Source organism: Eumetopias jubatus, unplaced genomic scaffold (assembly GCF_037043125.1).
Source record: "Eumetopias jubatus isolate StellerSeaLion01/CBP00866 unplaced genomic scaffold, mEumJub1_p1.0 scaffold_7, whole genome shotgun sequence".
Taxonomy (NCBI): domain Eukaryota; kingdom Metazoa; phylum Chordata; class Mammalia; order Carnivora; family Otariidae; genus Eumetopias; species Eumetopias jubatus.
In genome coordinates, this window is record NW_028274813.1 from 128,380,621 (window position 1) to 128,396,039 (window position 15,419).

Sequence of the window (15,419 nt, forward strand, 5' to 3'; positions counted from 1 at the left end):
GAAGTGTAATTTTTTTCCCACTTTTACAGATCAGGAAACTAAGGTTCAAAAAACCCAAGGCTCCCAAGGTCACACAGCTAAAAGGCCACCAGGAGCCAATGCCAGGTCTGTCTGACTCCTGAACCAGTGCTCTTTCTACTACACAACATCACCACCAATGCAAGAGCCAAGATCTGCCTCTTCGGAAGCTCTGATGAGGCCAGCGGGGCATCTACTCTTGGGAAAACCCCCCACAGAAATTTATATATTTCATAGAGAAATGAGCCAAGAACCGGAAGTGAGACCTCTGCAAAATGTTGCCTACAGGCACGGGAATCAAATGAAAAAAAAAAACTCTTTTACCTTAATAATTAAACATTAGAAACCTCTAAACATACTCCTTCCTTCTTCCACCTTAGCCACATTAGTAGAAGTGTTCTGGCCACTCAACAACCTCTCTCTTACTCGTTCCGGGCACAAGAACCAACTCCAGCTCTCGCTTCTGGCCTACCCTCCCCAACTCCCTGTTCCCCGGGGTTCCAGCAGAACCTGCCCCACCCGGCCCCAAGACCACAAGAACTTCATCCTCATGAAAGTTGAGGAAGGATGCTCCAAACTGCTCCAAACACACGGGCTGCCTCCTATAAGCCAGATCTCAGCTGCAAAATCCTGAGGAAAAGAGTGACATTTCCCCACTGTCACCTTTTCTACCACCGGGTCAGAGTCTAAAGAGGACAAGTAAATGAGCGGGGACTTGTGTGGTCCCATTGTGCCTATCACTGAACAGCAGAGCTGCACATCATGCTCAGTGAGACCTACCCAGCTTGTAAGTCAGCCCAGAGACTAGCTGGGTTTTTAATGCCTTTTAAATGAAGCCACAGCATCTATTTTGGAAGTGTGGCATAGGCTTAAAAACCTTGCCCCAGTGAGGAGATTGTTTGACTCAGCATGCGGTGCATCCTGTGGCTGGAAAGAAAACAGTGTCCAGGATGCTGGAGGAGAAAGCATGACATTATGACGTAGGCGGGTGCTGTCTGGCGCTCAGCCACATCTTCAACAGAGATTGCCGTGACATTTGGAGTCCCAGAACACAAGGCCTGTCACTGGTGATTTATATAAGATGAGGACAAGTTAATGACTGGGATACTTACTCATTCCCAGAGAAGAAACATCTAGTTGAGTGTTGGTGTAGATACACAGATAAACGTGCTTGTCAGAAAGATGTGGCCTTCACAAAGGTCTCTGGGCTTGGAATCTGGCTGCTTGGGGTTACATGGAGCAAAACCCAGTATTTCCTTGCATGACTTCTGCTCTTGTCCATTCCACTGGAAAGCCCTGGTGGTATTATATAAGCCTTTTAAAAAAAATAGTAGGAAAACCAGAAAAGACCGATCTCTTTTTCCTCTTGGCTCTTCTTCCCTCCTCCCTTTTTAGGCACAGAGTACCAAGACATTGAGACTGAGAAAACCTGCCCCGAGTCACACTCACCTTCAGAAGACTCCTTTGTGAGAAGCTGAGGGCCTGGCCCTCATCCTCCTCCTCCAGAGAACAGCCCGCCACTATCCACAGACCTCGCAGGCCTGACTTAGCGTGCTCTGCCCTGCCCAAGAACCCAAGGGTCCCTGTGTGGATTATCCGGCCAGTGTGGTCCTTTGAGGCCCCAAGCACAGGCCTGTGATGAGGACTGAGAAGGTGTCTGTGGTCAGGAGTCCTCCAAACCCTTGCAGTAGGCAATTTTCCTGGGTTGCTAAAGAGTGACGTTGACCAGGTGTGCAAATTCCCTTTGGCCTGTCCCTCCCTTGGCTCCTGTGGGGATGTCCTGCTGACACGCTTTAGAAAACCCCTCTCCAGAATGCTTCTCTGACGGAGGGCTCCAGCAGCTCTTCCAAAAGCAGCCGAGGCTGGATTACAATGGAGTGGGGGTGTGGGGATGGTAAAAATGACCCTGTTTCACAGAAGGGATGGGGAAAAAAGCACATACTCAATAGATTTTGAGTGTGGTATTCTGTATTTTTGCAGCTTATATTTTCCAGATGAGCAGTTTAGAAATATGTGATGTAAAGTACATACTGTACATTTGCTGAAAATTATATTAAAAGCACTATTTTAATTCTTTCTCTGTCTCATGCTGTAATCTCTATTATCTTTTTCTCTTGTGTTTTTGGGTAGAATGATCTTAAAAGATTCTTTGGGGGAGTGTTTCTGGCTGTAGATGTTCTATATTTGTGGGCTTTGACTCATTCAAAAGAGCATGGGCTTTGGAGCCAAAATAGTTCCTGGCTTCAAATTCCTCACCCCAGCCCTTGATACTGATGTGGCATTGAGCAAGTGAGCAGACTGCACTGAGCCTCAATTTTATCATTTTTAAACCAGAATATTGATATCTGCTTTATACAGTTGTGATAAGACATAAATGAGGTCACGTGTACCAAGCTCTAGAACAGAATGGTCGCTTGGTAAATGGGAATTATTCACTGCCATCCCAACTCTGGCTGGAATGAGGAGCTCCACAGCCCTGATGCAGCTCCTACTGCTACATTTTCTGGTCCTGCACTGTCATTGTCTGGTTTTCCTTTCTGACTCTCCTACTGGGAGAGCAGGCAATGGCTTCCTTTCAGGGTCGACCCACTAGTATTTGGTAGATGCTCAGTATACGAGTGAGTGAATGAATAACAAATGGTCTCAGATGCATCAGCCTGGGGGACTTTGACTTCTGTCCCACTCTGCAGAGGCACCCGCAGTATTTGTCTTACCTCTTCTAGGTCCACAGACACCCACCTCCCACCAGCCTCACTCCATGGATGAGGCTCCAGTTGTCTTCCTAGTCCTTGCCAGGCCTCTTTGTGATTGGCTACTTTCTCCTCCACCATCCTGAGTCCACTGGCTACTTTCTCCTCCACCATCCTGAGTCCACTGGCTAGACTCCTACCACATATGGACAGTTTGGTCAGGTTGATGCCAGCCACTGACATGCATCATACATTCATTACATTGCTGGCTAGACTGGAGCTCCAGAAACTGGTGCTTGCACTCTGTCTTCTGGGCAAGAGATCTAGGATGGCCCCACTCTTATGGGGCTAGCCCTGGTAACTGACCTACTTTCTTCATATCCCCTTCCAGCCTGGATCTTGCCCTAGACAGCTTCATCCTTTATAGGTGAGCTCACCTGAAATCAAAGTTTGTCAAGCTAATATTACTGGGAGAATTCACTCACCTCGGCCCTATGTGGTCTTTACTCTAGGGAGTCAATGGACTCAGGAAAGAATATGCTTGGGCAAGTGAACCTTCTCTGAGGCCTGATTACCCAGCACACTGGTGCCTCAAAGACTCTTTTTTAGCCCAGTCTTGCTATTTATGCGATTGTTTATTGTTTGCAAGGCAATATGATTTATTCTGTCTGGCATAAAGATCCCAAGAAAATGCAATTTTAACATTCTCCTTCCTGATGCAGAAAGATGCTGAAGCAGCTGGAAAATTGGTTAGTGGTTCCTCCCAGGAGCGGGGCTTCATTTGCTCTGGAAATTCAGCAAGAGGCAGAAGGAAGCAAGGAAGGGCTATTGCTTATGGCATTCATGCTCTCAGTCCAAAATTTCACATTTGTGTTGCATCTGTCACCCAATTTCTTTTCTCTTGCTACATTTCCTCCCATAAAGGTGATCAATTTATGGAAAGCTTACTCTCCATCCATTTTATCTTAACTTCACAAAGACCTATTATTACTTTTTTGGAATCAAGAGATTCATCCTTCCACATATAAGCAGGCCCATAAGAGAGATTGTTCAGCGAACTCAGGGAGAATGGACAGGTTAAACTCACATCCAGCTCTCAGCAATGTCCTCTCAGCCACCACGGCCAGCAGGGCTTTGAACTCCATATACATGTGGTCCATCTTGATCCATATCTGAAAATCCAACTTGACCCTTTTCTCAGTCTTTGTGAAAGGACTAGTCATGCACCCAAGCATTTGGCTCAACCAAAATAAAAACAGGCTGCTTCTGTGCCCTCAAATATGGATTCGAAACTACCAGTATACCCACTTTACAAAGAACCTGTCTTTTTTTTTTATATTTTTAGGCTTTGCTACTTCAGGAACTACTGCTACAGAACTATTTCTGTAACTCTGCAGAGAAATGTCTATAGTTAACGCATAGGGCAGAAACTAACTTTTGCTTTCCAGAATGCACTTTTAGAAGTATCATAAGCTTCCTGAGTTCCAGTGTTCCCAAATATGAAATGCACAAATATGCATTTTTTGGATCCCCCAAAGGAGGGCTTTTCAGAATGTCAAGAGCATTTCATTGGGCAATCCCACTTCTCTGCTGTTCCTCATGAAGGAATTAAGGGGTGAAATAAAAAAAAGTGATTGACTCAGAGCACAAAGGCAGAGTGACAAAGGCATGAATTCGTTTGACCAGCAATATAGGAAATAGCCTCAGGGACCCAAACCTGCAGGACAGAAGCCATTGGCCTTCTTTGGAAAGGACACATGGTCTACGATGTTCCTCTCCATCACTTGTCACTGAGAACTTTGCCACAATCCACAGGAGCAATTGAAATGCCTTCCCAACACAACAGAAGTGGGAAAGCATTATGTGCAGCATAGCAGTGGGTTCCTTTCTTCATCCAGATTCTTAACTCACCCTCATGCCTAGTCTTCCATTCCTTTGGGGTATTCTGTATTGAGGCATCTATATTTTCATAGTAAAATCAGTGCTTGATATACTGTTATATAGTTAAAAAAAGAAAAAGCACCCAAAGAAAATGGTAGTTATTTCAATTGTTGCTAAAATAATCATGGCCTAGGTCTTTAAGTTGTATGCAAATGATTAGACATTATAATGCAATGCAAGAAATGGAGACGTATATGTCTGAACAGGACATTGGAGATCAGACTTTATTTAAATGTCAACTGTCCCTGTGAGTATGATCCTTGAATCATATAGCACTGTCAATCATTTCTTCAGATGGTATTGGCAGGTCAATCCCCCCCAAAACTGGAGGTAGCTATTGGGGAGGAGAGCTACAGGACTCAGACCCATGCTGGGGGGAGGAGAGGACCAAAAATACTTGCAGGCCCTCACTCTTACTAGGTTCCACCCTCTCCTTCATGGCATCCGAGGCTCCCTGGGAATCTGAGCACTGGGGAAGAGGGTTAGCAGTTCCCCCATGCATTCTGTATTTCAAACTGAGGTATGTGATGTTGAAGCAAGGTCATGATTTTTAATTAGTATGGACAAGACTGTGAGGTCTCCTGTGCACAGTAGGCCCTCCATAGCTGGGAGCAGTAGGAAGACAGGATGGAAAGAGCAGGTACCAAGTTTGCTTCTCAGCTCAACTGCTTACTAGCCTTGCCAGGTTACCAAGTCCAGTCACCGCCCTGAAACTGTCTTTATGTGGCTCGAAGATGGGAAAGTTTCAGCCTGCTTGGCAGAGACGTCAGGAGAATTCCATGTATGTGCAAACCCAGAGTTAGTCCCAGTGAGACTCAAGAAGTAATAAGTTTCATTGAGAGTTCTCATCCTTGACCATCTAAATACAAACCAGCAACTATTTACTAATAGTTGCTACCATTTTGCTTTTGGGGAACTCTCTGTCCTATTGGATAGCTGCTCCCTTAATGACCTCTCAGTCAATTCCTTAATTGTTTAGTCATTTTAGTTATCAAAAGAGCTTCACTTCTAGATCTGTCCCCTCAGGCAAGGGAAACAAAAGTAAACTATTGGGACTATACCAAATTAAAAAGCTTCTGCACAGCAAAGGAGACCATCAACAAAATAAAAAGATAACCCACTGAATGGGAGAAGATATTTGCAAATGATAGTCCAATAAGAGCTTAATATCCAAAATTATGAAGAACTTGTATAATTTCACACCAACTCCCCCCCCCAAATAATCTAATTAAAAATGGGCAGAGGACCTAAATAGACATTTTCTCAAGAAGACATACAGATGGCCAACAGACACATGAAAAAATGCTCAGCATTATCAGGGAAATGCAAATCAAAACCACAATATCACTTAACACATGTCAGAATGGCTAGTATTGAAAAAGCAAGAAATAGCAAGTGTTGGCATCAAGGGAGGATGTAGGGAAAAAAAGGAACTCTCATGCATTGTTGGTGGGAACATAAATTGCTGCAGCTGCTGTGGAAAACAGTATGGGGGTTCCTCAAAAAACTGAAAATAGAATTCCCATACAATCTCGTAATTCCACTAGTGGGTACTTACCCCCAAAAACAAAAACACAAATTCAAAAAGATAGATGCACCCCTATGTGTATTGCAGCATTATTTATAATAGCCAACATATGAAAGTAACCTAAGTGTCCATCAATAGATGAATGGATAAAGATATGGGTGTGTGTGTGTGTGTGTGTGTGTGTGTGTGTGTGTGTGTGTGTGATGGAATATTACTCAGCCATAAAAAAGAAAGATCTTGCCACTTGCAACAACATGGTTGAAACTAAAGGGTATTATTCTTAGTGAAATCAGTCAGAGAAGGACAAATATCATATGATTTCACTTATATGAAGAATCTAAAAAAAATAAAAACAAATCAACTAACACAAAGCAGAAAGAGACTCATAAATACAGACAACTGAAGGTTGCCAGATGGGATGGTGTTGCGGGGGGTGGGCAAAAGGGATGAAAGGTAGTGAGAAGGCCAACCTTCCAGTTGTGGAAACAATAGGTCCCTGAGACTACAGGTACAGAGTAGGGAATATAATCACTCATAGTATAATAGCGTTATATGGTGACAGATGGTAGCTACACTTGCAGTGAGCATAACACAGAGTTGTGGAATCACTGTGTTGTATACCTGCAATTAATGTAACACTGTCATCTATACTTCAGTGTTTTAAAAAAGCAACTTTGCTACACTTATTAAGAACTAATCCTGTCCATATGGGAACTCTAAGCACATATTCTGTTCAAGTCCTCCCTAACCAGGACAGGCCTATGGACCTGTAGCTCTGGGGGCATGGAGGGAAGGGGAACTCCACCTTCCTCTTCCCTGGCCAAACTCACCTCCAGACCTACCTAGGTGTGGAAGTAAAGAGAGAAGCCCAGTTTGCTTCCTGGATTGCCCACAACTCAGCTTGCTGCCACCCCTGCTGACTGAGCCCCTTCTATGAAGAGCTGGTGTGGAAGCAGCCTGCCCCAGCAAGCCAAGCTAGAGAAGGACTCCATTCCAAGAAGCTCCCCTGGGCTCTGTGGCTTCCTTTGGAGAAGTAGGTCTAACTTCAGGCAGACTTTCAGTCACCAGCCATGGGCTTCATTCCCTTGCAGAAAGCACCTGTTTGCCCTACACCGGGTTGGTCCCTGGGGAACCCGGTTGCCTCCAACCTCACCTTCCCTCCTAGTCTGGGCTCTGGGCCTGAAGTAAGAACCAGGACATTATCCCTACCTCTTTGCTTCTTAGGGCTGTCTTTGCCTCCCTTCTCCCCAGCCTGCTCTGATGGTGACAGGACAAGTCAGCAAGCCCATGCACCCAGTGTACAAGATGTCATCCCCCCTCCCTAATAAAGCCCAGACTTTGGGGTCCCTTTCCCTCGATTTTGAGGCAGAAAGCCAGTCAATGCTTTTCTTCACAAACATCACTTCTCCTCCCCAAATGGTAACCTCTCACTCCCTCTTCAGCTCTTTGTGTGTGACAACAGGGGCACAGATGAGATATCGGGTAGGAGTTAACAGGAACCATTTTTCTCAAGAGGGAAAACCTCCAAACATTTCCCCTGGCATGCCACCCTACCACCTTGTACTACTATTATCAAAAGAGGAAGGCCAGCCAATAGGTACCTTTGATGATAAATGACACTCCCTCAAGAGAAGCCTCCAACTCTTCATAATGAACATCTGTCTTGCTCTGAGCTCTCAGCACTTTCTAGCCTTCAGGTAGTTAATTATTTGTAGATTTCACACTTAATGAAAGAGTATTGATCCAGGGCCTGGTGTGGAACCCTGTGCCCTATGAAGCCCTGTGGAGAGATCCAAGGAAGCCTTGTACTAAATAAATTCACAACCTAGATCAAGGAAAAACAAGCCTCCATATAACAGGATGACTTCTATGACACACTATACATCGAGGCATTATTATTGAGAAAGAGATGCCAGAGTGATGGGAATTCAGAGAGGAGAGAATCCCTAAGGACCAGAGTAACCAGATGAAGCATTCTCAAGGAGGTGGGGCATACAAAGACCTCAAAGGAAAACATTCTCATGTAGTCTCCAGGTATGATTTTTCACTCTATCCACTGGAATGGCTTCCTGGAAGGAAGCAGAAAGTGGCTGCAGAGGTAAAATCTCTATGAACAGACATGCGGATAACTGTAACAACACAGCAAGCACCAGGCTAATTTCTTTACAAAGGCTGTCTCTTTATTTAAGCCTTGCAAATACCCTGTGAAATAGGAATCATTTCATTTCTGGCCTGTTGGCCTCAGTTTGAATCTGGGTTTCTCTACTTGCCATCTATGTAGTTACAATTTTCTCATTAATTAGGTGAAGGTAATCATGCCCATTTTGTAGGAATATCATGAGGATTCAGCGGAATAATGTATATAAGGCACTTAGCACAGTGCCTGGTACCCAGAAAATGTCTAAGGAAATATGTTCCCTCATATTGCCAGGTATCCAACAGAGGATGAACTAACAGAGCTAACTTGCATGAGTAAATAATTATAGCAGCAATTATCTCCCTGAGGACAATTATTTGCCATCACCATTTGTACCCACTGAAATTACATGCATAAGAAGCAGAGTCACCCATTGGCAGATAAACGTAATTAAATTGGAAGAATGACATCAATGGCTGATTGGATTAATAAAAGAAATTTATTCCCCGGAGGTATTTCAGAAATGCTTCTCCAAGCTGGATCATATTTTTTAAAGTCTTGTACCCTGAATTCAAATTATATATTAATTCCTTTCCCCAAATCAGCGTGCATTCAACCCTTATAAACACCACATACTTCTGAAAAGCTAGGACTATGAAGGTTTTATAAACCACACATACAGATGCCAATCCTCTCAATCTTTGTGTAAGAATAGATCTGTAAAAGATGTGGCATTTTGTTGATGAAGTCAATTAAGCAAACATTTCAACTGGATGATATGTACCTTGGGTTGAGAATTTTATTTTAAATAATGGGCAAAGAATATAATATAATGTGGTCACTTCACAAATTTAAATAGTTTATTGTTCCTTAAACTCTCCTCCAAGTATCTAACGGTCATATGCTGATCTGGATCAATATAACTTTAAAAACTGAGTTTAAAAACTATTTAATTCTTATAAATTCCACAGCTAGTAATGATAGCAGGGCTCAAATGTGCAAACCCTGAGTGATAAAGGAATTTTTTTCCCTTGTGCCAATGTCCAATACTCTAATTATTCCTATAGTTATGACCCACAAGTATACGTTCTCATTTCTAAATCTTTGCCTAATGTTTATCACTCTGAAAGTCTCAATTGGTATCTGTTAGGTAAATGAATTTATATACAGCTCATCATTTATGAATTTGGGTGGCAATCTACATTGGTGTACTTCTTAGGTACTTGAAATATGTCTGTGAAGTAGAGATAAGAAAGGCATAAAACTTGATTTTACCCCTGGAAAAAAATCCAGAAGAGGAAAAGTGTCTTTCCCAGTAATCACAAAGGAAAATAAAACCATCTGGTTATTGAGTTCTGAGATGGTTGTCAGAGAGGGTCACAAGCTTCTACTGGCATGGAAAAGCAGTTCAATCACTTTTACATTTTTGTACATGAAAAAGAAATTTTCATACAAAACTCTTGCAGAAGTAAAAATGGGCACATCCAATATCTTACTACACACCTGAAAATGTCCTCCAAGTCTACACCATAGTTAGCTTTGAGAAGTTCGAGCTGCACTGAAATATACCATCAGATCAAACCCAATTCATTATCTAACCTGTAAGAGTAAAAGTGAAGTGCAGCCAAACTGGTATTATCCTCAACTCTTTCGAAGACCATGTAATGATCTTTCTAAATGTTTACCAGAAACTGAAGCTTTTGGTATTCTAAAGATTCTTGTATCGGAAAAAAAAGGGGGGGGTGTAGGGAGACAATATAAGGTCATCTTTTCTAGATTAATGTGAATGGATGGCTCGTCTTGGTGATTAAGTCATTGGTAGTTACATGTATAAGTTAGTAATGGGGTGAGTTGATGTCACCACTTCTCTACTTGTGTAGGCTCAGATTCATGATCATCCTTTACTGATAAAAAATCTGCATATACATTCTGTCTGGAGTATACATAGTTCTGTTGCTTGAGCACTGATGAATATAAATTTCCTACCTGTTAGCTTTCAAATTTCTAAAAAAGAAAAATGCAGAATCATAGCCCAGAAAAGGCTGTACTCAATCCAGTTCATGTGCACAGGTTTATTACTTCATACTTAATAATAATCACAATAATGATGTGGTCTCCTTTATAAAAGCAGCATTCATAACCTATAAAAATGACTAACAGAAAGGTGCACTATTTATTGAAAAAAATAAAACCTGTGAATCCATTTTCAAAGACAAAGGTAATAACAAAAAATGAAGAGCATTGCCATATTCCAAAACTGGATGGCTAAATATTTGGAAAATGTAATTTCTCCCTAAATAATTTCAATGCAATCCCCAAGAAAATATCAACAGGAGTTACTATGGAAATTCACAAACTGATTGCAAAATTCAAACAAAATGCTCAAGAACAGCCACGGTAATTCTGAAAATAAAAATAAAAAAGAAAAATACACGAAGAGTAGCCTTCTCAAAAATCAACATGTTAAAAAAAGTTCTAGTACTTAAAGAGGTGTGGCATTTGCACAGACCAGATAAATAGATCAAAGGCTCAGAGTAGCTTCCATAAACAGATACATATATACGGAGACTTAGAATATGTTAAAAGAAAGCATTTCAAATTACTGGGAAAACATGGGACCATTCAACTAATGGTTTGGGGAGACAATTTAGAAACAAATTTAACTCAATGCCTCTGACCAATGAAAAATATAAATCCTACATGGTTTACAGAACACATTTATGGTTTGGGGATTTTCTAAGAAGATCCAAAATACAAAAATCCATCAATAAAAGGATATATCTGATTATTTCAAAATTAAAATATCTTGGAAGAATCAATATTAAAATGTCCATACTACCCAAAGTAATTTACAGATTCAATGCAATCCATATCAAAGTACCAACAGCATTTTTACAGAGCTAGAACAAATAATCTTAGCATTTGTATAGAACCACAAAAGTTCCCAAATATCAAAACAATCTTATAGAAGAAGAACAAAGCTGGAGGTATCACAATCCCAGATTTCAAGATGTACTACAATGCTGTAGTAATCGAAACAATATGGCCCTGGCATAAAAATAAACATATAGATCAATAGAATAGAAAAGTCAGAAATAAACCCATATTTACATGGTCAATTAATCTATGACAAAGAAAGAATATACAATGAGGAAAAAGTAGTCTTTTCAATAAATGATGCTGGGAAAACTGGACAGCTCCATGCAAAAGAATGAAACCAAACTGCTTTCTTATACCATACAAAAAAATAAACTGAAAATGGGTTAAAGACCTAAATGTGAGACCTGAAACCCTAAAACTCCTAGAAGAGAACTTGGCAATAAAATCTTTGACACTGGCCTTAGGAACATTTTTCTAGATCTATCTCCTCAGGCAAGAGAAACAAAGCCAAAATAAACTGTTGGGACCACACCAAATAAAAAGCTTTTGCACAGTGAAGGAAACCATCAACAAACAAAAAGGCAACCTACTGAATGGGAGAAGATATTTGAAAATGCTATACGTAATAATGGGTTAATATCCAAAATATATATGAAGAACTTATACAACTCAACACCAAAAAAACAAACAAAGATGGGCAGAGGACCTGAATAGACATTTTCCCAAGAAGACATACAGATGGAAAATAGACACATGAAAAGATGCTCAACATCACTCATCACTCGGGAAGTGAAAATCAAAACCACAATGAGATATCATCTTACACCTGTTAGAGCAGCTAGTATCAAAAAGAATAAGTGTTGGAGAGATGTGGAGAAATTGGTGCAGCTACTGAGAAAAACAGTATGGAGTTTCCTCAAAAAATCAATAATAGAGGAGAAGACCAAGATGGCAGAGGAGTGGGACACTTAAATTTCGTCTGGTCTCAGGAATTCAACTAGATAGGGATCAAACCATTCTGAACACCTACGAACTCAACAGGAGATCGAAGAAAAGAATAGCAGCAACTCTCTAAACAGAAAAGCGACCACTTTCGGGAAGGTAGGACGTGTGGAGAAGTGAATCTGAGGCGATATTCGGGAGGATAGACGGCGGGGGAGGGGGCCTCCGTTGGCAGCTTCTGGCAAGTGCTAGAGCCGCAGAGCACAAAATCGGACCTTTCAGAAGCCGGCTCTGCTGAGGGACGTCGCTCCGGTGGCTAAGCGGGGGGTGGAACCCTCACTGGGACAGTGTGGTCTCAGGACCCTCGGGGTCACAGAAGGACCGGGGGTGCCTGAGTGCGGCAGAGCTCCCAGGTATCGGAGCGGGGAAGCCAGCTGCAGAGACGGAGCCGAGGCGTGGGCTCTCAGCTTGGGGTTGCCATAAACTGTGATCCGCGGCACAGTCGGGCCACTGCTCCTCCAGCAGGGACCCAACAAGCAGTAGATCTGGGGAGACTCCTCTTCCTCCCCAGGGAGGAGCAGCTCGGGAGCACGCCATAGGGATCTGCTGGGTTTGGAGACTCCACACCGAGTTGGGGGCCAGAGATAGAAATGCTCGGTCACAGGCCGGGTGAGCACGGAGTGCGGCCAGAGCGGGGGAGATGGGAGTGACTGACTGCTTTTCTCTGGGGGCGCACTAAGGAGCGGGGCCCCGAGTTCTCGGCTCCTCAGGGCAGAGATTGGGAGGCTGCCATTTTCACTCTCGTCCTCCAGAGCTGTATGGAAAGCTTGCAGTGAACAAAAGCTCCCGAGAGCAAACCCGAGCAGATTACTTAACAGAGACCCCGCAAGGGCGGGGTAATTCCACCTCTGGCAAAGACATTTGGGAACCATGGCAACAGGCCCCTCCCCCAGAAGATCAGCAAGAACAGCCAGCCAAGACCAAGCTTACTAATCAATGAGAATGGCAGAATGCCAGCACTAGGGGAATACAATACACAGAATTCATGGCTTCTTTACCAGGATTCCTGAGTCTTTCGAAAGTTAATTTTTTTAATTTTCTTTTTTTTCTTTTTCTTCTTGTTTTGTTTTGAATTTTCTATTTCCCTTTTCCAACCAACATCTTATCACTTTTTTAAAAAAATCTTTAATTTTCATTTTTAGAGTCATATTCTATCCCTTCATAGTAGTTAACCTTATTTTTGGTATATAAATTGTTCTCTCTTTAAAATTTTGGGATACAGTTTCTTCTAACACCAAAATATACCCTAAATCTCTAGTGTGTGGCTTTGTTCTACTCTCCTGCCTGATCACTTTCTCTCCCTTTTTTCTTTTTTAAATCCTCTTCTTTCTTTTTTCAACCAACTTATCTTTTCAATTCCTTTTATAAAATCTTTTATAATTTTCATCTTTACACTCATTTTCCATCCCTTCATCATATTTACCCTTATTTTTACATATATAACTTTTTCTTTCTTTAAAATTTTGGGAGGCACTTTCTTCTAACAGACCAAAATATGCCCCAAATCTAGTGTGTGGCACTGATCTATGCACCAGCCCAATCATATTTGATCATACTCTGTTTTTTTTTTCTTTTTTCTTTCTTTCCCTTTCTTTTCCCCCAGTTTCAGGTCTCTTCTGATTTGTTTAGTGTATATTTTTCTGGGGTTGTTTTTACCCTGTTAGCATTTTGTTCTCTCATTCATCTATTCTCCTCTGGACAAAATGACAAGATGGAAAAAATCACCTCAAAAAAAAAAAAAAAAAAAAAGAACAAGAGGCAGTACCAACTGCCAGGGACCTAATCAAAATGGACATTAGTAAGATGTCAGAACTAGAGTTCAGAATAATAATTTTAAAGATACTAGCTGGGCTTGAAAACAGTATGGAAGATATTAGAGAAACCCTTTCTGGATAAATAAAAGAACTAAAATCTTACCAAGTTGAAATCAAAAAGGCTATAGATAAGGTGCGATAAAAAAAATGGAGGCTCTAACTGTGAGGAGAAATGAGGCAGAAGAGAGAATCAGTGATATAGAAGACCAAATGATGGAAAATAAGAAGCTGAGAAAAAGAGAGATAAACAACTACTGGATCATGAGGGCAGAATTCGAGAGATTAGTGATACCATAAGACAAAACAATATTAGAATAATTGGGATCCCAGAAGAAGAAGAAAGAGAGAGAGGGGCAGAAGGTATATTGGAGCAGAGAATATTAGAGCAGAGAACTTCCCCAATTTGGGGAAGGAAACAGGCATCAAAATCCAGAAGGCACAGAGAACCCCTCTCAAAATCAATAAAAATAGGTCAACACCCCGACATCTAATAGTAAAACTTACGAGTCTCAGAGACAAAGAGAAAATCCTGAAAGCAGCTCGGGAGAAGAGATCTGTAACCTACAGTGGTAGAAACATTAGATTGGCAACAGACCTATCCACAGAGACCTGGCAGGCCAGAAAGGACTGGCATGATATCTTCAGAGCACTAAATGAGAAAAATATGCAGCCAAGAATACTATATCCAGCTAGGCTGTCACTGAAAATTGAAGGAGAGATAAAAAGCTTCCAGGACAAACAAAAACTAAAGGAATTTGCAAGCATGAAACCAGCCCTACAAGAAATATTGAAAGGGGTCCTCTAAGCAAAGAGAGAACCTAAAAGTAACATAAACCAGAAAGGAACACAGACAATATACAGTAATAGTCACCTCACAGGCAATACAATGGCACTAAATTCATACCTTTCAATAGTTACCCTGAATGTCAATGGGTTAAATGCCCCAATCAAAAAACACAGGCTATCAGATTGGATGAAAAAACAAGACCCATCCATATGTTGTCTGCAAGAGACTCATTTTAGACAAAAAGACACCCCCAGATTGAAAGTGAGGGGGTGGAAAACCATTTACCATGCTAATGGGCACCAAAAGAAAGCTGGGGTGGCAATCCTTATATCAGACAAATTAGATTTTAAACAAAGACTATAATAAGAGATGAGGAAGGACACTATATCCTACTTAAAGGGTCTATCCAACAAGAAGATCTAACAATTGTAAATATCTATGCCCCTAACGTGGGAGCAGCCAATTATATAAGGCAATTAATAACAAAAGCAAAGAAACACATTGACAACAATACAATAATAGTGGGGGATTTTAACACCCCCCTCACTGAAATGGATAGATCATCTAAGCAAAAGATCAACAAGGAAATAAAGACTTTAAATGACACACTGGACCAAATGGA

At 41.5% G+C, this 15,419-nt stretch overlaps 1 protein-coding gene across 1 annotated transcript in view; it reads left to right on the forward strand.

Moving 5' to 3' along the window:
* The window catches only part of SLCO3A1 (solute carrier organic anion transporter family member 3A1), a 319,452-nt gene extending 317,360 nt beyond the window's left edge, over positions 1 to 2,092 (forward strand). Inside the window, exon 11 of the mRNA XM_028122068.2 lies at positions 1,414 to 2,092. Coding sequence (XP_027977869.1) covers positions 1,414 to 1,496 — 83 coding nt within the window. The 3' untranslated portion in view covers positions 1,497 to 2,092. The remainder of the gene's footprint in view (positions 1 to 1,413) is intronic.
* The last annotated feature ends 13,327 nt before the right edge of the window (positions 2,093 to 15,419 follow it).